Genomic DNA, 23,194 nt, shown 5'->3' on the forward strand with positions numbered 1-23,194 from the left:
CATTTGAGTTTCCTTTGTAAAGTGTATCACTGCTATCCTTTAGTGTTTTACACAGGGGGATGAAGGAGCTCGGAATGCAGAATAAAGAAGGAAGAAGCAGAAGGAAAACATCAGGTATATAGTCAGAGCATGATATGCAATTGAAATCAGCAAAAGTGTGATGCATATGCAGAAGGGAGGATAAGCATTACATGAGAAAAAAACATTACCAGGATCCATGTACAAGCCAAAAATAATCAGTTTATTGTTCCGTCTGCGTACAATGAATTTGATCCAAAACTCTCAGAAGTTGCAGTAAGGATTCCTATCTAACATAGTGAGACACGGCTCAGGCCTCATGCCTCTGCCTCTATACATTCACACACATGGTAGATGGCCAGACATCTTTCTGCCTCTGTGGATATACATACCTGTCTATCTGAGCACTCATGTCCATATAAAGATACACTTATGAACTTATTGTCACAGCTCACTTGAAAGTCACACAGATTAAATGCAGTCCTTTTGAACAAGGAATAGTGACAAGCAAACACTTGTTCTTCCTGTCCCTGTATTCTGCACCACAGTTATGCACTTCTCACTGCGGTGTGGATTCTCAGATGGAGTTTACCCACATGCTTATGTACTACGTTACCTTCAGCGGTTCCTCCAAATACCTCCCATACTTGCCGGCTGACGTGAAGAAGACACCTTCACTCCCCCTTACCTTTTCTAGCCCTGTTACTGACACACCTTTTACGGCTGAAGATGTGATTCTGAAGCCTGTAGCTGCTCCTCAAAGTACAGAAGCTGATCCACTTCAAAGCAATCGCTTGCTCTAGAAACCATCTTCTCCAGGTGTCTCCTGATCTCCTCCTCACTGGCATCCTGCTGTCTGGCTTGCTTGAGATAGCTGTACACGGCTTCAAACACCTCTGCTCCCAGCTTCCCAATGGCAGATCTGGGGATAAGTACGAGAAAACGGTCAAGTAAAAAGTTATTCGTACTCTATATTAATACAAGTCATAGCTAGTACTGATTTTTTCTACCTGCTGTAGCTACCTTTGATTAAAATGATATACTGATGCACCTAGTTTGGCTGACAGTACAAGAAACTAAAGTTTCCGGGGGAATTTCTTTATGATTGCTTGTAATAGAAAGAGACAGGAGTAAAAACCTGGGGAAGCGTGGCCATCGTTGTCATTACAAACCAAGACTCCTTTTCACGATGAATCTGACGTACCGTTTTATCTACGGCAAGCCTCGTAGACAAACGCGTATTATTGCCTCTAGGCTGCCTCAAACCCGAAAGGAGCAACCCATGGCAGACACACACCGGTGGCATTTTATGTGAACAAACACATTTCAGGATCCGTTGTTTTATTTCAGCTTCCATCAAATAACAAGGAAACCATTGCACAAGCTCAGCAGGAGCTGGCTGACGCTCGTTTTCTGCAGCACTCTTCTTTTGTTAGAAGACAGATCTGTAATTCAGGGGCAGAGAATACACTCACAGGATCTTAATGGTGATTTATAAAGAAGATCCATTTGCAAGCAGCAAGACAATGAACAGCGCTTCTTCTAAACGCAAACATCTTTAAGTTCACGTATCACGAGCCACAGTCAACACCAAATTTTCCACTCGGTGATGGGCTCATGATATTGTGCTGAAATTAAGTTATTTCCCATCAGCATGTCAGAAACTATCTTCCCGCTCCTCACACACCCAGGATTTGTGTTGTTTTCCTTCATTACGCCTTTACGTGCTAGAGCAATTGAGATTTTATTGTCTTACAGTGTCCAACTGGCTCATTTGAGGGCTGATGATGCTCTTCACTTAGTTAGGAAAGGAGCTGGACTAATTGGGATCACCTTCCAGGAACATCTGCAGTTTGCATTAAAACATGTCTTATTTTGGGTAGGTAACGTTGTGGTAAGCAGCATTTTGCTAGGATTTCAAGAGTATTCAGGTGGGACAATCACTCCTTTTTCGGGAAATCCATCACGGCATGAAGGCCTCTTCAATAAACACTAAAATAAACCAATGGTATCTTACATTCTAATGCTCTCACGTACTTCTCAAGTATTACAAGTATTGTGTCCCTAGCATGTTAAAACATGTGATGCCTTAGCACTTTGCCTTATGGCAATGCTTTTAGCAGAGCGTATCTTCAGTGTGAGCAGCGTGCTCCTGCCTGAAGGGCAGTGCTTGCGGGGAGCTGCCTGGTGCCCTGGGCCCATGTTGCCTGCGGTTGTGCTTATCGTGCTGATTTCTCACTGCTGTCGTACATGTCTAACACCAGGGCAAGGCAAACTGTTCTAACCCCCTAGCATCATCCAGCTAAAGGGGTAGCTGCTTTTTCATCTCTAGCCATCCTGTTGCTGCTGAGGAATAACATTGTTAGAGTGAGACTGCAGCCAGTGAAACTTCCACGTCGTGTCAATTCCTCCATCCTTAGAAAACCATGGCGAAGAATTTAACTTCATTGTTTCTCAAACGGCATTGGACATGAAAGCACCCCTTTTTCTCAGTGATACAGAACCGCTTTATTAGCGTGTGAGATAGATACTTCTGAAAAACCCTGTTGTTATATATATTAGGACCCACTGCTGGTGAAAGTGCACAATACATCTAATAACGTACTTTTTCCTGAAGGATATCCCGCATGACTGCTCTGATCTCACAAGAAGGAAACATCTCCTCACATCCTGTCTGCCCTCTGCAGCTCAGTCATGCCCAGCCACGATTCCAGCCCTCTGGCTACACATCGCCCCTCCTGCTGGCTCCTGACAGAGGTGGATTGGGAACTGGGGCAGAGAAAGTGAAGACCCAGGATCAGAAGCCACAGGTCCAAGCTGGAATCTCTGCAGGTGCAGACCTGACTCAGTCCTGCTTCCTGTAATTAGAAACTGCCTTTCTTTTTCTACCAACAGTGCTTTTTAGGGGAAAACTAGAATTGTTGGAAGGGATTAATTCTCAGACACTGGAAATCTAGGGATTAGATAACCACAGAAAGCTAAGTAGGGATTTGCTCGGCAAATGATGTACATTTCTTCACAACGCTTTACCAGAAATATCACAGCATTTCTCTCCAATGGTTCAAAATCGATACATAAGAAGTGATTTTGAAATCACTGCTACTTCACTAATGCTTTTACTGACTCCTCGCTCCCTCTTAGACAAGTATGTTTAATTTTTTGGCAGTCCTGTCTACTTAAAGATGAAAAATGAAGCAAACGTCCCCCAGGAGTATTGCTTCTGCTAATAAATGTGACCTGCAGACTTAAATCTTCTCGGTTAAGCTTGGCAGAGCGTGCAAATCAGCTAATCTGTATAACAGCTGATACAATAGAATTATGGGGAATGCGTTCACAGGTGGAAAATTAAGGGGTAGCTAACAAAAATTAGAACCTGCTTTTACAGAAGAAGACATCAGGCTCTGTTTGGACTCGAGAGCTGCACTAATGCGAGGCTGCTACCACATCACACATCTTCTATCACAGAGACACAAGTGTGGTATCTAAGACGGTAAATGTCAAATAGATACTACTGAGTGAATCTACCATCCTGATGAAGGCAGGGGGAAAGTGGCTTTCTGGAAAGGGAGATTTGCCCATTATGGCCCTGATCCTGTGCTAAGGGATGTTTGTCCATCCATGAGAAGTCCTACAGAGGCACAGTTATGGATTTTCCACTGACCTGTTCACAGTTACTTCTGTTTCACATGAAACATGGGACACCTGCATTACTGGTTTGAGATGATTAAAAGCCTTACCACCAAATGTGCTGCGTGAGCAAGTACAGGGCTCCCATTTACATTCTCTTTTGCCAACGTTTTATGATCTACTGGCGGTTACTCTCTTTATGCCATCTTATAGCTTACTCACCATCAGACTCAGTATTTTCCACCAGAAATGAGCCATCATCTCTTTCTCAGCCAAGACCACACGAGCAAAGGGGATACCTGACATCTGGCACATCTGGGCCAGATCCTCATCCTACACTGCCTTAAATTGTTTTTCACTATGTTGAACTCAAAGGACTTGCATCAGGCTCTATCAACCAAGGGTCCGACTCAGGATGGTGTGTAATGTGCTTAATGTCACATCACGTACTGTTCGTTCTCTAGCTCCAACGTATTACAGAGGCTTAGATATAAGGAGGGATTCATTCATCGCTGGCATTTGAGCACTGTGTTTCCTAATTTTCAGCATCTTGTTCATCAATGGAATTCACAGCTCTGTGGTCAAATCCTGCGCTCCCTGTTCAATGCAGGCAGCCCAGAAGAGCGTTGACTCACAGCGTTGGCCCACTACAACTGCAGAAAGTCATATCCTAAATCTGACACCTGTCTGGGTTTCCTGAAGTTGGGAATCACCGCTGTCAACCCAGGACTTGCTGCAGTTCAACATGACCACAGAGGTACACCATTGTCCCCTTTTATCCCAGGGTCTGTGGCTAGAGCATTCACCCAGAGAGCTGGAAACCTGGGGGGAAAATGGAATTCAAATCCACACCTCCCAAAGCAGTATCAGTCAGACCGAGGGATGAAGGGCTCTTCTTCACCCTCACTCTGATTTGTACGAAAGCAGATGTGTTGGCTCACAAGAGAACTGGATGATCTTCAGGTCCTTTCCAACCCTAACTATTCTATGATTCTATAATGGAGGATAACTCTGGATAGACTGAGGACTAAAGACAATACTGAAGGTATGTGCAAACGTCATTTGCACGAAACAGTCCCTGGATAAAATAGTATGAGCAATCCTTGGGGTTCTGCAGTCCTTGGGACTGATATCCAGGTTACCACATGTGAGCGCGTGCCCAAAGAGTGTGCTTTCTCACTGCAAACTTCAACTCAACAGTGAGCCCAGCTTTCCTCACTCCTGTCTGCAGACAGCATTCCCAATGCTCCAGGTACAGGCTGGGGTCCTCCATAGCCTGGAGGCATGCTGCAACCACCAACCTTCTACTAGCTGGACAGCAGATACTGCCAGTCCCCACACTGTCATCCATGGAAGCTGTGGTCTGAAAAATAATGCCTCTTGCTGCCAGTGTCTGTGCAGCACACAATCCACACCTAGAATGAACTGGAACGAGCCCCAGAGGCCATAGAGGCGAAGAGGTTTGTGAGTAATGATGGGGTTTGGGCATGAGAAGAAGAGTTTGGGCATGAGATAGGTTCTATCAAGGGTAAGGTGCTTCTGAGCATGCGAGAAGCAACGTGAGTATCAGCAATATCATAGGCACTTACCGCTTTGTCTCACTGTCAGCATTAGAGGGGAGCTGAATAGGAGCTTTGAGAACTGCAATTTTATACTCAGGGTGTCTAGAAATATTCACAGCCATTTAGTGGATCTGGGCCCAAATGAATTTATCAGGCTATTGGGTGGTTTGCAGTTGATTTCCTACACATCAGTGTAAAATTACTAAAACCTGACAATATAATCCTGTTGTGTTCTCAACTAGCTGAGGAAGTTGTAAATCTTTCCCTGGGTGAACAAAGGATTTTCTATTATCCCATGGGTCTTTATTTTGACTATTCTGCCACTAGCTACATATTAACATTCCCTTTCTGGTTTGGAGATCAATTACAATACACCTACCTTTATGCAACACTGACAAAAGCCACAAAACAAGATTAATGCTTCAGTTGGTGCTCCTCCATGGGCATTAGCAGCCGAGTTAATATCTCTCGGCAGTTTGTCATTGCGTGCCTTGAAGGATAACTGCGACACAAATCAGCAGCTAAGGGGGTTTTCAAGCTTCTCGTTTTCAAATGTCGTTCAGCATAATAGTGACTATCATTTAGAATCATTCTGCTCTCCCTCATCCGCCCTCAAACTGCACTTTTTTTGCTCTCAAACACCGAGTGTTCACTAGTGCCTTCAGAGAGCTCAGTGCGGTCCATGCTTGGGAGCAAGGAGAGGCTCTGCAGCTCCTGAGTTACACCAGAATTACACTGTGGTCTCTCTGGACCAGCAAGAATGCCTCACCTCTGCCATAGCAGGCAACAAACACACAGCTCCTAAGCCAACCACAGGAAATTCAAATACTGATGTCACTCTTGGCTACCTCGGTGTAAATGATAGAAAAAAAGCTTCCTGGACATGGATTTTCCATTCCAGTGGGCATTTATTTCTCCTTTTGATGCAGCCAGGCTGCCTGTATCCTACACCAACTATATTGTAAAATAGGAGGTAAATCTGTCACGATTAGGGCTCACAGGGCATAAAAGCAAGTGCAGGGCCCTTCAGAAGTATAATTTCAGCAGATGTCACTTAATTCTGCTCTCCCTGGCACAAGGGAATCCCCACGGAGTCCAGCACTATTACTCAGAAGTCCCATCAATACATCCAGCTCGGATTTGTCCTCAAACATGCTATTTCTAGCCATTAATTTATTAGCCTTATATTTCTCCTTAAAACAGAGGACAGCCGTGCCACTTTGCAGCTAACTGGTAGTAACATGAATCTTGGTGAAAAAGATTGCTACATTTATCTCCTGAAATGACTCTGCGAAAGAACCCGGAAATCACATATCTTTGATATCATACAAAATATTGCTTTCTTACTGTACCAGAAAACCTTAAGGTATCTGCTACAGAATCTCATGGACCGGTAAACAAACAGGTTTATCTCCATCCCAACACAAAAGGCCCCTTTCCTCTCACGTTATCTCCCTGTCGTTCGGCGTGTTGGCACTACTGACTATGAATGATTAAAACTTCTCTGAAACTTGAGATGGCTCTGGGTGCAGTTTGCAAAGTTGCTCCATACAGACCCTTTGAGATCTGGTGGGACAAGCACATTTTAAGATCCATCATTATCTGACAGTTGCTCAGTCTTTGCCATGTGAAAAGTATGGCAAAGTCTAAGAAAAGGGATTTGAAAAATAGGGAATTGGAAAGCATCGTTATATAAAAGCTAGTAAAGAAAGCTCTGAATTGCTAATATTAACCCCTGCCTTCACCTTCAAGCCTCAATGGGCTTTGACTTCCATCATATTACCGCGGAATGAAGATTTCTTTACTTGAAGACACAAAGATCATTTTCATCGTTCATCCTTAATTACTTCATAATTTCTGAATTAAAGCACCTGAATTTGATTGCAAACAAAACTCTCTGATGTCCTGCTTCAAAGACCTGCAAAATCTAAAGCGTATTTAGGACACGTTTTCCCATGAGCTGAGAAGGATCTTATTATTAAAAGCTGTAGACACGCAGCTGAAGAAATATCAACACTCATATTCTCCATGCACCTCATTTTCTGAGCTAAATGAATTGATAAAATTGGAGTTGAAGCTGACATCTGCTCTTGGAAGAAGCGTTAATGAGAATTTAGAGCTCCTACTTGAATTCCAGCTACTACAAATTTAGAATAGGGTTTGTCCTCAGAGAAAATGTAATTATTAAGTTTTCTTAAGGTTTTGCCACAGGGTAAAAAAAACAACACAACAAACCACGATCATTTAAACCAAACCAGAATATCACAATTTGAATGTCTTCTATGTTAACAAATTTACTGCCAATACTGAAAATGAGTGACAAAAATTTGCTTGTATACAGCAGTTCTCCAGGAGGTGAAAATGACACTGTTTAGTGCTCACAAAGAGTTATGTGTAACGCACTTCCCCAGGCTGCAGCGACTTTACACGTATCCTAAGATTTCCTAGCCTTGCTAATAGGATTTTAAACAGTATCTTGGTTTTCAAATGCAATTCATTCAGCATCACTCATCAAGATCAAGCAAAAATACAAGGCACATTTAAAACATACCTGATGGCCTTTGCTTTGGTTATCGATGCATGTGTTTTAGACAGATGTGTCTGAAGAGCAGCACAATATACGGCTGCTTCTTGAATGTGGACGTGCAAGGATAACAGTAGTTATCTCTGAAAAGTCAATAGTTACATACAATAAGAGTTTAAGGACCTCATGAAGTTCAACCAAGCCAAGTGCAAGGTCCTACACCTGCGTCGGGGCAATCCCAGGCACAGCTACAGGTTGGGCAGAGAAGAGATTCAGAGCAGCCTGAGGAGAAGGACTTGGGGGTGTTGGCTGATAAGAAACTGAACATGAGCGGCTTCAGTGTGCGCTTGAGCCCAGAACCCCGCTGTGTGCTGGGCTGCATCAAAAGCAGCGTGAGCAGCAGGTTGAGGGAGGTGATCCTGCCCCCCTGCTCTGCTCTCATGAGACCCCACTTGCAGCACTGTGTGCAGCTCTGGTGTCCTCAACATCAGAAGGACATGGAACTGTTGGAGCAAGTCCAGAGGAGGCCACGAGGATGCTCAGGAGCTGGAGCACCTCCTGTATGGAGACAGGCTGAGAACACTCTTCTCAGCCTAGAGAAGAGAAGCTGCGTGGAGACCTCAGAGCAGCTTCCAGTGTCTGAAGGGGGCTACAAGGATGCTGGGGAGGGACTCTTCATCAGGGACTGTAGCGATAGGACAAGGGGTGATGGGTTCAAACTGAAACAGGGCAAGTTCAGGTTGGATCTAAGGCAGAAGTTCTTCCCTGTGAGGGTGCCGAGGCACTGGCACAGGGTGCCCAGAGAAGCTGTGGCTGCCCCATCCCTGGCAGTGTTCAAGGCCAGGTTGGACAGGGTTTGGAGCAAGCTGCTGTAGTGTGAGATGTCCCTGCCTCTGGCAGGGGCTCGGAACTGGATGATCTTAGGGTCCTTTCCAACCCAAACCATTCTATGCTTTTATGATTAAAGCTCATCTAGTTCCAGCCCCCTGATAGAATCATAGAATGGTCTGCCAGGGATGGGGCAGCCACAGCTTCTCTGGGCAACCTTTTCCATTCGGGGGAGACCTACTGCTTCTGCTGCAAAGGACTTCTACTCTTCTACGAACAGTAGAAGAACAGTAGGGCAATAGACATTGCCTCACCCAGTTTCATTTCTACTTAGGCAGGAAGAGCTGAGGCTTCACCCATTCCTGCTTTCTCAGTTGTTGCCTTGGGACAATAACAATTCACAAGCCATCAGCATTCACTTCTCCCTGACAGGAGCCGGAACCAAATTCCCTGCTTGGTCACACAAAGCCAAGTTCAACATTCCTAGTGGAATTCCTAGGACTGTCCACCCATCATCTAATAAAAACTTAATCCACTTCTTCACTGTGGCAGTTAAAGAATGTACAGAAACGAATGTCTTTGAAAATTCAGTCTTTTTAGGACTACTTATCTAAAAGAATACCAGAGCCTAATCGCTGACTTCAGTATGACCTTTCTTTCTGAACTTTAAAGATGAAGGCTGCATTTGACGCCAGCATCACAAGAACAAGCAGAACATCTGCATAATGCTCATGAGTCTGAACCAATAGTGTTATGAGCATTCACAGGAACAGAATAAAAATATCACCAAATGCCTTTTCTCCATGCCTTCTGAAAGATGGCTTTACTTACACTCAGCAGGCGATGAGGAAATCTTCTGCCTGATCGTGGTATGCTGCTGTGTCTAAGACTTCAGGAACTGACTAAAAGGTGCTTACTGCTGTGCTAAAGGATTTTAATGTACTTAAAAATTTGGGGCATAAAAGCCTTTTCCTTTTACTGGCATGCATTTTATTGAATTCTAAACTGTGTATTAAAGTTCACTGCTATTAAAAGGACTAGGACTCATTGTATTTATTCATGGATCTCTCCATAAACGAGCACAGAATGCTCTGTACTTATGTGGCTTTCTATCTTGATTTTCTACATTGTATTTTCAGAAAAGAACAAACAAGACATTCTATTCCAGACCTATTCCAATACTCAAAAATTAGCCTGCAAAACACAAATCCTGATTTTACAAAGCCCAGGAAATGAATTTTGACTTACAGTGATGAAGAAGCTTCAAGGTGAAGCCTTCACTTCCTGGACACAAATACTTCACAGTCTAAGAAGGCGCAATTGTGGATACAGCCAACTGCATTAAAACCCCTAGTAAGGCTTGTTCTTGTCCAGAGGTTTCTGTACACACTTGTATTATTTCTCACCTTTGCTTTTCCATTTTAGATCATGCAACCCTGCACAGACTTGAGATGTCAAGTATGGATCAAAAGGCTTTTGCTACAATGACTCTTAGAAGGGCTTTCCTTAGCGACAAAGCCAATCTTTCACGCAATGACTACTGCCAAAGCTTTGGACATCTTATAAGAAGACTTGGACAAGCTGTATGGACCACAGTGAAAGAAAAAGGAATAAGTGCTCTAACAATAACAGGTCAAAAAATGCTTTGGCTGGAGGAGTTGTTTCTGAAGAACGGAGTGGTTCTCTTCCGAGATGCGTGGTCTCAGAAAGAGACTGTGGAAATAGCTGGAAAGTCTCTTTAGGGGAGCATCTGTGGAACTGTCATTAGTTTTTCCTCATGGATACCCTGGTGAAGATCTGGCTCTGGATACCATGTGAGAGTAAAGCTTCTGAGACTGAGGCATGCACCAAGTTACCCAGTACCATCAAGGATGGGAACCGCCACGAGAATGAGACGGTGGGCAAGACAGAGAATAGCGAGCAATGGCTCCTCCTGTTTACTGCATCTAACGTGATTCCTCAGTCTAAAAGCCCAGTACGAGGAATATGAGTCACACAACTCCGATTCCTATATTTGCTTGACTTATCACTGTTAACATGCAAGGCTGGGAAGGAGAATAATGAGAAAAAGCTCAAGATAATCTTTGTGGGAGCTAGTTCAAGAAATGGGGATTTCTTATCAACACTGCATATCAAAATCCTTAGCACTGAAGTAGAAATCTTTGCAGGGAGAATGCACTCCACTTGAAAGGTAAAGCTAAGTCTCTGCTGCTGTAAACTTTATCATGAATACTTTACTAAGTATAATGAACTAGAAATTGTTGTCACAGGAGTAGGTGATTTTATCATGAATCTTACTGACAGAACAGCAATTCCAAATGCTGGAACAGAGTGCAACGGTAATTGGAAAGAGGATGTCAAGGAAAATATTCAGGGATTGCAGTGAAAAAAGCTAGTGACTGAATCTTAAACACTACCAGTCTGCCTCTAAATTCAGCTCTGAGCTATTTTTTTACTTAAAATAGGAGATCAAGGACTCCTACCTACCGTATTCAAGAACATCAGTGGCTTCCTTCTACATTCTTGCAAGGACTTTCGGCACAGCTTTCCTCTCACATGAGTATCAGTATAAAGTCCTACATAATAATACAGTAAAAGCCACCTATATTGGCACTCTGATAAAGAGCAAGTGTTTCTACTGTCAAAGAATGCCTTCAGTGCAGAACTGTGATAACTCAAGCAACGACCACATCACATCTTGTCAAGTGACTGTTCTGCTGCAGTGATCTGCAAGCCCGCACCGCTCACACGTCAATTAGAAATGACTAAAAGGCCCCTTTTGCTGTTCAACCCCGTGTTATTTCACATGAATGTACCATTTTATCAGAGCTAATAAGAGCTTCTTCCAATAACTTTATTTGTAATGGTTAGGCACAACGCTTACTTTCTGAGTAATTCATGACATGGAAGAGTCTCCCTTATCAGAATCTATTGCTACTAGCATCTGAAAATGATGCAAATCCCAAGCCTTCATACTTCTCTTTCTACAGTTACTTGCCACCTAAACAGACTTCACTGCACTTCCTCATTGCCTCCCCTGCTCTTCTTTTGTTTCCAGCATCACACCTCATCCCTAAAGGCAGTGACCATGAAGTTCTAACAGGTAGGGTTTATCCTGTAACCATGAGAACACAAGATGAAGACTGTAAGATTAGTGGGCATTTTGACTAAACAATCCCACCTTGCAACTAGTTGGCACAACATGATGCACTTATTGATTTTATAAGTACTTTGCAAGAAAAGGGAATGGAAAGCAATCAGAGTGGCAGGCTGAGACACCTGCTGACTGTTGCACAATAAAGGCTAAGCTACAAAGTGTAACCCTATGCCTGAAATGGCATAAAGCTGAACAACTTCTATCTGGCATAAATCTGATGGGCATTTCCCTTGAATACGTGGTGCGTTTGGCACTGCCATTTGTGATCAGCATCAACACTGTTGCGGTTGCATTCATTTTCCTTAGAGGACTCACTTCAAGAACTACTGGTATTAATTGTTTGAACTTATTTGTATTCTGATGACATCCACCATGTTCTTGGCACTGTCTGCCCACAGAAGAGAAAACCGCCCTTTTTAAAGACTGTACAATCTGAGTTCAGTTGAATGTTGCAACCCTGCAAAGAAAAATTGAGTTCATAAATAATGGAGAGCATTACGATTGCCAGATCAGTACCTAAATTAGGGAGCTATAAATCTTGGAAGGCCATAAATTACTGAATCAAGATAAAAGCTCACAGTACAGTAACCAGTACATTCTGGAAAGGAAGCACAGATCTTTGTTTTATCAAGGCATTGAAATATTTATTAACAAAGCTGAGTTTTCAGTGATGCTGAAAGCAATTAAACAATGAGTTTCAAAGGGAGCTGCACATGTAATTACTCTGTTATCTGAAAATCCCAATCAACAGCAACAATCATGTTTGCTTTAAATCATCATATCATCACGGGAAACAAAAGTCTTTTGTTCGAGGCAAGAATGAAGTGTGGGTGAAAGAGCAAACATGGTGGGAACATGGCTATCTGCAAGTGATTTGTGGCCGTGTGTTGAGCTAATAAAGAAAGCAATGTTCCAAATGACACTGACAGCAGCGAAGGCAAACTGGATCCTGGAAGGATGACAGCGATTGTGCAGATTATTACAGAAGAATCAGAAGGAACAGTCAACCTTCATCCTCCCTGGAGGCAAGTAGGCATCCAGTCTATAAAGAATACCGTACCCTCCGCTTCTTTTTGTTGATGGATGGGGAAACAACACATGGTTTTCTTTGCTATGTTCTGTATTTTTTTCAAATCAATCCTCTGTGTCTGAATATTGGGAACTCATAAATATCTTACTTACTCCCTCATGCGTTTCAGTTTGGTCTCAGCCATAGTGCTGTTGAGAGCTCTGGATCCCTGGGGCACCACTGGAGACACTCCGGTGACAGTCCCCGAGCCTACAAATCAATGCACAGACAAATAACCTTATTCACCTTCATCCCCTGAGCTCTATTGCAGAGTCAAGGGCAGTCAGAAGGAGGACGACTATTGTGGTTTCTCACAAGGTAGTGCCACATCAATTAAAGATGGATTACATTATTAAATGCGTATTAAGGGAGCCTTCTTTCTGAGGGACAAGCAGATTTATAGCTTAAAGGTGCCAGAACTGGAACAACAATTTTCCTTCTCTGTAGCATAGATAGAATTACATTGCAACAGAAAGCACAGGCAGGCACTTGAAGAAGTGCTGGGACAGGTAAACAGTCAACAAAATGAAACTTGCTTAGACAATACAAGTTTTCCTCCATTGTTCTTGCACTTAGTTAGACGAGCAATAACCTTCTTCCTAAGAGGCAAGTTTCTCCTTTAGCTAGATTATTACTTTGTATACTTTGTAATACTTTGTATTATTACTAAAGTAGGATCTGTTTTTCTAATTATAAAGAAATTCACGGAGTATGCAAAAGGGAAGGGAAGAACTGAGTAAGCCAAAGAAAAGGACTGGCACAGGAGAAAAACAAGCATGAGCTGGCCGATAAAGAAGTTTTGCTGGGAAATTAAAGGGTGGCCCCGAGGAAACCCCAAGTGCTTTGCAAAACAATGCTCATGACTTACTGGGTGGCATTCTGTTCTCTGAGTTGGTATGGAACTAAGTTCCAGCTGTGGAGCTTTGGGGCTTCAGAAGCAATAAAAAAATGGATGCCCTGAGCACCAGTGGTCTAAGGAAAATACAGTATTTGTATTCTCTTAAGAGAGAATACATTTAACCACAGGCTTCACCTAATTCTGGTATTACTATTATTACAGGATATACCACTGTAGTGAGAGCTCAGGATAGTCATTCTGCTTAGTGGGTTCAATCTATTTCTTGCTACAATATCTCCTTCTCCTCTGACGTTTCATTATTAAAGACATCCTTCTTGTTTTTTCTGGGATTCTAGGCTAAGTAATTTGTACTTTGTCTACTCTTTACAACTGCAGTTGGCCAAAAAAACCTTCTTCTCTAAAAGAAAACTGGTATCTATTTTCCTCTCCATTTAAATAGGATTTTCTGGGTATTATGAGGCAGCTGCAAGGAATACCGATGGGATGATGATGCAGAAGTGGGGTTAGTCGTTAAAACAAATGAGTTCTTAAGTAAAAACTTCTAAGAGCTTTACCTATTGTTGCTACAACAAACATCAAGATTTCTTCCCGGGGTGATTCATACCCCACACCAACTTCTGTACTGGAGGTATTTTCTTAGAAGCAGATCCTTGATTAATAACATATTTTGCCCTCAGATTCAAGCAGCTTGCCTGCCCATCCATCAACACAGAGCAAGGAACTCTGCTTCTTCAAAAAGTGACCAGTGGCTCCAAGACTATGATGGCCACAGCTTTGATTACTCCCTTTCATCCCTTTTCTTCTCTGGCTTTCTCTTCCCATCAGCCCATACTTCTTACAAGCGGGGTGTATCAGAGCTTGGCACTGAAGGAACCTCTACAAGGAGGACTTCACAGGCTTCCCTATATTCTAGTTTCAGAGCCCATATTCTAATATCAGATAATACTGAGTCAGGTTTATCCCAGCTGAACAAGTGTAAACGGAGCAGCTAAACAAGACTGCAGCTCCCCTGGGGGCCTTTGGGTTCCTTTGGGAACTCTGCTGGGCTTTAGAGCAACCTACATACAGGCTACTGCTGGCACAGCTCAACCCCATGGTCTTCAAGGACAGTGGCTACGCCACACTCAGTAAACAGCCTGCTTTCATGGAAGTTTCCTTTTAGCTGTTCTTTTGTTCTTTTAGTGAGAAACCAGGCTTTCAAACTCTACATTTATAGACAGAATTTGTAGGAGATTTTAGGATTCAATTGCAACCTTGAATTCCCAGTGATTTTTCTGTGCCTGGAATGAGATCCCATAAACTGAAATAAATATTATCCAAACTTGGATCATCATTTTCATTTTTGTTTTAATATTTTAACTGATTTTCTATTATTATTACCAGTACCAGAAACTATAAAATAACTTTTGTATCCTTCAATATTTTCCTCTGGACGGAATATGGCAGAAGACAAATTATCAAAAGCATTCTGCACCTCTAGCCGTCATGCTTTATGGCTCTATTATATTCATCATAAGCACTTAACTGTGTAGGCCTTTTCTTTTGGCATATTTATACTTCTCTGCAGTAGCTTAAGGTAGAAGTGATTTTCAAAGTCACTCAACATTTTTTGAGTTATTTTGTTGCAAAGTGGAAATAATTGAAATATAATGAATACAGACTGCTAACGACTTACATTTAAAGAGGAGATATCATCTTACCCAATGAGCTACCGTTCAGGACACTCTCCAGATACTTGACCATTGCCTCAATATCACTGTCCTGTGGAAAAATTAAACAAGGACTAGGATTAGTGCAAGCACAAACTTAAACATTATAGAAGTATCCCACAAACATAAAGGTTATTGCTTACACCAATGAATGTCAACACTCAACTACAAAGAGTCTGCATTGCTCAGGACTTTTTCCTGTTTTCTTCTCCTAAAACAGCAGGCTTGGGAATGATCTTACATCAAATCTGGTCTCTTCTCCCAAGTAACAAGCGGCGGGACAAGAGGTAAGGGCCTCAAGCTGCGCCAGGGGAGGTTTAGACTGGAGATGAGGAACAATTCCTTCCCCAGAGGGTAAACTGAGTAAACTTTTGGTCAAAGAGAAACCGAACATGGGTGGCTTCAGTGTGTGCTTGAGCCCAGAAACCCCGTGTGCGGGGTTGCATCAAAAGCAGCGTGAGCAGCAGTTTGAGGGAGGTGATCCTGCCCCTCTGCTCTGCTCTCCTGAGACGCCACTTGCAGCACTGTGTGCAGCTCTGATGTCCTCAACATGAGAGGGACATGGAGCTGTTGGAGCAAGTCCAGAGGAGGCCACGAGGATGCTCAGGGGCTGGAGCACCTCCTGTATGGAGACAGGCTGAGAACATGGGGGCTGTTCAGCCTGGAGAAGAGAAGCTGCGTGGAGACCTCAGAGCAGCTTCCAGTGTCTGAAGGGGGCTACAAGGATGCTGGAGAGGGACTCTTCATCAGGGACTGTAGCGATAGGACAAGGGGTGATGGGTTCAAACTGAAACAGGGGAAGTTCAGGTTAGATACAAGGCAGAAGTTCTTCCCTGTGAGGGTGCTGAGGCGCTGGCACAGGGTGCCCAGAGAAGCTGTGGCTGCCCCATCCCTGGCAGTGTTCAAGGCCTGGTTGGACAGGGCTTGGAGCAACCTGGTCTGGTGTGAGGTGTCCCTGCCTATGGCAGGGGGTTGGAACTGGGTGATCTTAAGGTCCTTTCCAACCCAAACCATTCTGTGGTTCCATGATTCAGGTTTAACTGGTGAGACAATTTCAGGACTCCCTGCTTCTGTGGTAGAGGTTCTGATTCCTCACACAAATATTTTATTTTTATCTTAGGAACTACATTTAAAGAAGCTATTAGTCCAAAGTTTTCAAAAATCAGTGCAAGGGATATTATACTATTCCTGAACGCCTTAGAAAGACCAATTTACAGAAATTACTTGGGCATTGAAGTTCATTGCTTTCACTGAGACTTGATCATTGGAGACAAGATGCAGCTCAGCTCATCCTGACCAGATCTAAATCAGGTGCCTTTTCCAATAATCTTGAACCACCTTCAGACTGCAATCCCCAAGACTTTCATGTGGCAGCCTCACCTGATAAAGCTACTTTAAGCCTTTCAATAAGTTTTCTCTTCACTGGCACTTTCTGAGATCCTTGGGAAAGTTTGCAAGTCCACTGGTCAAGTCTTGCAGCTCACACTGCTCGCAAAAATAAGCCTAATATCAGCAGGAAGAAGTGGCAACTAGAGGTTGCCCAGGAATTAGAGATGGAATTTAGAGCTTAAGCTTGAAGTACACTTCAAGCTTTAACTTGATTTACCCATAGGTAACACATGAGAGAGCCCCACTCTGAGTGCTTTACAGTCACAAGGAAGTTTACTAACAATCCACCCTAAGGCATTCATGGGAGTGTTATCCTTAGTCCTGAAGGGATGCAAGAATCCTTCTCATTAACGTCTCGAACGAATGGCATATGCATACACGTATAACTAAATCATGGTATTGATATAAACATGCATACCTCACACAAGCCAATTTCAGTAATGATGTCAGGAGGACAAAATCTTGGAAGGAGCTAAATTTTACCATGGAAAATGAGCATCCAGTTACACTGTTTTCCCAAAGATCACATATACCTGGTGATCTGGCTTAGAGACAGTCTGTAACGCTTCCGCATCCTCCTCCTCTTCACTGCTTTCTGAACAGGATTCAAACTCTTCATTGTAATATTCTTCTGCTGCTGCTGGGTCTTCCGGGATCTCTAAAGACAATTATGACTTTATAGCACTTAGACAGAAAAAATGTATGATCTTAAAAAGGTAAAATAGATTTTATAGCACCCATGTTATGTCACTAGCAACACATTCTGTGATTGAAAGCAAGGGATAGGTTCTCCGATTAAAACGTTCACCTTTGATGACATGCTAAGCACTGTTAAAGCTGTCTCTGGCAAAAGATCAGATCCTCATCATATGTAAATTAATGACCTTAAAGCATCTATATTGATTTTGGACTGAAATCACTGAATCAGAGAATAATTCAGTCTGGGAGGGACCTCATGGAATCATCTAGTCAAAGCGGGAATTGAATGCAGCTTTTGTGAGCTGGAATCATGCCCCAGTTTGGTTTTCTCTAACACACACAACCTGTGGTGGATACAACTGCTAAGCTAAATGGAAAATGCTATAAACCAGGCACATGTTTAAGAGACAGAGGAAATAAAATCTGTATTTTCTTCCTGAAGCAAAAGCAAAGTGAAATAGAAGAAACTGGTGAAGTCCAGCTACGCATACTTGGGCGTCATGCTCTCTGAATTTATCACCATCACAAGTTTTAGCAACAGCAGTGAGTGCAGTATTTACATCGCCAATGAGCCAATAAAGTACAATAATTGTTATTAAAACTCACCATATCCATCACAGCATGAAAGCACACTCCAGCCACTCTGCTCTGGACAAAATCCTTTAGCATCCCAGACTCTGTAAGTGAAACAGCTCGAGGCCTGACTGCATCTGCTTCCAGGAGCACACCTTTCTCAGCAGAAGCCCTGAAGCATGTGTTTAGTTCCAAGCAGAGGCTGGACTGTGGTGACTATATGAATAAAAGAGCACACTTCCCACTTTTCCAGACAGAAAGCTGCAAAGCAAAGAGTTACCCACAGGAGACACGGCTCAGCAGCAAGAGGCAGGATCAGAAGACAAGGGAGCCTGGCTGGCCAGACATCCCATCAATAGCCCTAAGCATTCAGAGAGAGATACTCCAGGAGAGCTAAGCACCATGCTTTGATTTTAGGCAGTCCCTTACTGACTGACCAAGATAAGCTACATCCAAGCCCAGGAACAACGTTTTTATGCTATCATTTTTCAAAAGGAAAAATGCTCTCTGTTTGCTCTCTGTCTTTGCCTGGTATGATTATAAGAAATGTTAGTTGAAGATGAGATGATGCTGGGGAGGGACTCTTCATTAGGGACTGTAGTGATAGGACAAGGGGTAATGGGTTAAAACTGAAACAGGGGAAGTTTAGGTTGGATATAAGGAAGAAGCTGTTTACTGTAAGGGTGGTGAGGCACTGGAATGGGTTGCCCAGGAAGGCTGTGAATGCTCCATCCCTGGCAGTGTTCAAGGCCGGGTTGGACAGAGCCTTGGGTGAGATGGTTTAGTGTGAGGTGTCCCTGCCCATGGCAGGGGTGTTGGACCTTGATGATCTTAAGGTCGTTTCCAACCCTAACTATTCTATGATTCTATGAAGACACAAAATGCTTAATATTCAGTTCTCATAAGTCATCATAGTCCTAGCTTTAGCTACGGCTGATTTGTGTCATTCACCCCAATTAAACGTACCTCTTTAAAGAAATATAAATCAACTTAAGCTGCATGGAAATAAATCCAATTCAAACAGTAAGACATAAAAAAATGCTTAAAATTTTTTACTTGACTCACATGAATTAAAAAAACAACAAAACCAGAAGAAGGGTTTAAAGGAGACTACAATCAAAAAACAACAAAAGCCCTTGGAGTTTGGGCAGGAAGAATATTTCTAATATTTAAGGTGTAGGAAAGAGAACTCAGTGAAAATGTGTTTGTCTGCAGCACGAGGTGGCTGAGCTCTCCCACTGAGGTACGATCGCTGATATCTATTGTAAAAACCACTTTCTTTCTTATAAACTTGATTCACCTCCAAATTTCTCACACATTTTCACTCAGGTTTCTCAGTTTTAAGATCACAGATTCCCAGACTGGTTTGGGTTGGAAAGGACCTTAAAGCTCATCCAGTCCCAACCTCCTGCCATGGGCAGAGACACCTCACACTAGACCAGGTTGCTTCAAGCCCCATCCAACCTGGCCTTGAACACTGCCAGGAATGGGGCAGCCACAGCTTCTCTGGGCACCCTGTACCAGCACCTCAGCACCCTCACAGGGAAGAACTTCTGCCTTAGATCTAACCTGAACTTCCCCTGTTTCAGTTTGAACCCATCACCCCTTGTCCTATCGCTACAGTCCCTGATGAAGAGTCCCTCTCCAGCATCCTTGTAGCTCCCTTCAGATACTGGAAGATACTTACACAAGCTTCAAAACAGCCCTCATTCCAGTGCCACCATTTCTAATTCTTCCTGTTTCTATTTTTCACCTTAGTTTGTAAATAACCCCAAACCACCAAACCCAAACCCCAACCAAACAAAAACCCCAAACAAAGGAAACCCCAACACTGTAAAATGAAGATCCATCTCCTTTTCCAGGCAGAATGAAGTCATTTTTCTTTCTTGCAGAGACACTGTCATTTCTGTGATTAGTATAATTTTAGTAGGTTCATCTGCATTCTATGTGTATTTATTCATTCAAATACATATGAAACAGCCTATTTATGATAACACAAACCTTGGACTACACTACTGTTCTCTGAGTTGTCTTCTCCCACATTCTGCATCTGTTTACTGTTGTAGTTAAAAGTACTAAAAGGCCTAAAAATCCTCCCCTTCCCAGCCAAACAAGGCATCAGAATCAGTCTTTTACTCATAACTGTAACTTAAAAATGTCTGCTCTGGCAGCCCATGAGCATCCAAAACTGCTGATGCCTCCAAACTGTGTGGAAAGGCTGGCACTGGCTATATCCACTTCCAAGACAGCTTTTGTATCCTTGTCAGAATTGCTCACCATTTGAGAAACTGTTTTGACAGCTGTTCATATATGGCCAGTTAATCCAAGCTCAGTAATACACTTTTCAATGCTAGTTCAGACACTAGAGATGTTCCAGGGTACACAAGTTTACCAGCTGTGATTTAGAAACCATTCCAAGTGCTATTTCTGAAAGAATACAGCATGTCCAGTGGATGGGAACTTGGGATTTAGCCCCATATACAGGTCCTTACAACTTCCTGGTTTCATGACAAGCATCTTTAAAGAAGGCACTTTCAAAACATCCATGTTTTCATTTAGACTATCTGGCTCCATAAAATAGTTCCTTGAGTGCTACTAAGCAGATTCAGCTCCTAGTCCTCTGCATGCTACAGATGCAAAGGCACATCTCTGGTTTTCTGCAGAATTAATCTGCATACAGAACAGCTTATGTAGTTGAGACCGATGAACAGATGAATTTCAAGAACACATAAGATGGCTTTAGCACAGCAGATATCGTAAATCCACATGGCAAGCTGTACCCGTGCTGGCCTAGTGAAGTCTAAGCACAGATAAATTGAGTTGGTATTTCCAGCTCAGGGCAGGTACTGCCAGGGAAGGTTGGAGCCCATATGCTTGCATTTCCACATCTGCAGTCCATCCTCCGGCATATCTGCTACCTGAGTTTTCCCACTGGATATTCCATACACACCTCCAATTTCCACTAACCATGTAGCAAAAGGCTGGTTACTCCCACTATCCCTGAACATTACCACTGCACACCTTAGTAACGCAGCATGGAAGAAAACTCCTTGGTTTGTACTTTCAGAGTAGCAGATTTAATCAAAATGATGCTGTTTGGACTAGGTCTGTTTGACTTTTGTTGCCATGCCTTCGCAAAGCCTAGCATGCCCTTTGTGCTGACATAAAACAGAAATTAAACCTATTTATGCCTCTTAGGTACTTGGGTAAGGAAAACTGCTGCTAGTGAAGTGAGCATCAAGTCTACCATATCGAAAATGGAAAGAAAACACTGCTGCCGAAACCAGGGTACCTCTTTGTTTCAAAAGCTGGTCTGGGAGAAGAACAGCATCATGTTTAAGAAGGTCCTGACACTGTCTGTAGCCCATTGGACCCCCTTGCTCACACAGCACTCCTGACCTGCCCAAGCACAGCGAATCCGCATGTGGCATACACATGGTATAAGCAGGAATTCTGCTTTCCTTGCAGACCCTTGCTAAATGGTAATATCCAATGTAAAGTTTTCTACTACAATGCCAGGGGGTCAAGCACGCAGCCTGATGGCCACAACATGGCTTTAATACACTCGTCCCTTGAGTGCTTGCTCTCCCTCTGCTACAGCATACTTACATGCTCCATATGGCGTACAAAGGAAAGTCTCTACAGCTGCTTCTGCCCCTCAAACCCTTAGATCTGTCAGCTGATGTCTGAAAATACACTGTTTTATCAAGCTGTGCATCTTGCTCTAAGGCCAGCCACAGTGCCTTTTATTTCCTTCCATAGCGCTTCATTCAGAGCAAGCCCAGCTATTGCTTCCGCCTTGCTTGGTGGTATAGCACCGAGACACTTGGCGTTAGATATTCGAGAGAAAAGAAGCTTTAAACAATGACATTCCCTTTAGATTCCTTTCTATATTAACATGATGCTAACAGCGGAAGGAAAGATAAAAACAACACATTATTTAAAAACATCGTAAAGGCACAGTTATTTCCCAAGAAGACAAGCTATGCAGAAAACAAAGGAATGTGATACTCGCAATATTTTGCTTAAATCCACCAAAAGCTTGTTTCAGGTAGCATGGCAACCTGGCAATGACATGAAAATGCTTTGATAAATATCTTTAATTTTCCCTTGCCTTGAAGCCATATTTATAACTGGTACACTGATGCAGCATTCTCACATTCCAGTGCATGCAGAAGACAGTAAGTAGGGCCTCTTTTACTAAAGAAAGGGAAAAGAAGAAAAAGGAAAACAGAATGGTATGGTATGGCATATGTTCATTTTCACCATTTGTATTCACAGAAACAAAGTAAAACTCGGCTTTTAAGGACTATTATGCTTTTTTAATCCCGAGGCTTCATCGCATCTCTGGAAAAGGCAGATTTTCTCAGCTGGCACTTTCCCATCTAAAGGAAAAGAATCCTACAATTCCAGGCAGCTACACTCCTTAGTCTGCACACTGCTACAGACAGCAATATGAGGAGCAGATCGTTCAACTGCTCTGACAAACATATACTGTCATAAGACATAATGCACTCTTAATGTTACGGTGACATGAACCACGACACTAAAAAGCATCACTACCACGGCTCTGCTACCACATACTGATACAGAGAGCTTGAAAAGTCAAGAGAGGGGGCCAGGACACACACTTGCATTGCCCCTCCGCATGGCTTTGTACATGAGCTGTGCTGGGGAATGAGGCAGGAGCAGAGCAAAGCATTCCTTTTCTGCATCTGCAACTGCAGGGGGCTGGACTAGACTGCCAGCACTCCCTTCTGACCTCAATTATCTTATCTGTGTTTCTGTGGTTACATGATGCTTCGCAAACAAACTGCTTAGAATTAGCCCAGATCTATTTGTGTGTGCACATACCCAACATACACACTCAAAAGGTTAGCAGAAACGTGCCTGTTTCTGTATGTCCCTGCAATGTGTACGCATTCTGACAAGCCACAGGCAAAAGGAGGAGGTGAACAGGGCTGACCAGCACTTTTCAGAACAGCGCATCCATTATCACAGAGGGAGGAAAAAGAAAGGGATTTCTGCCTTCGAGGGAGAAACTGGAAAGAACTGAAGCACTGTCACTAGGAGAGAGGCTGGAAATATAGGCATGTTTCCCTGAGCTACTTCATCCTGAATGAGAAATTGCACGGCAAAGGAGACCAAGGGCTCTGCGCCCCTCTGCAGTTCAGGCCAAT

The 23,194-nt window shown here is 43.1% G+C and overlaps 1 protein-coding gene across 2 annotated transcripts in view; it reads right to left on the reverse strand.

The window, feature by feature from the left end:
* Positions 1–229: 229 nt before the first annotated feature.
* The window catches only part of NEK11 (NIMA related kinase 11), a 69,188-nt gene continuing 46,223 nt past the window's right edge, over positions 230–23,194 (reverse strand). For both annotated transcript variants that reach the window (XM_061464565.1, XM_061464566.1), the window contains 4 exons: positions 17,276–17,400; positions 15,345–15,405; positions 12,899–12,995; positions 230–940 (listed from right to left, as the gene is read on the reverse strand). In XM_061464565.1, the coding sequence (XP_061320549.1) occupies positions 736–940; positions 12,899–12,995; positions 15,345–15,405; positions 17,276–17,400 (488 nt within the window). In that variant the 3' untranslated portion in view covers positions 230–735. The remainder of the gene's footprint in view (positions 941–12,898; positions 12,996–15,344; positions 15,406–17,275; positions 17,401–23,194) is intronic.

This window comes from Pezoporus flaviventris, unplaced genomic scaffold (assembly GCF_033815535.1).
Source record: "Pezoporus flaviventris isolate CSIRO_AGI_PZ_B2104156 unplaced genomic scaffold, CSIRO_AGI_Pfla_v1 ptg000037l, whole genome shotgun sequence".
Taxonomy (NCBI): domain Eukaryota; kingdom Metazoa; phylum Chordata; class Aves; order Psittaciformes; family Psittacidae; genus Pezoporus; species Pezoporus flaviventris.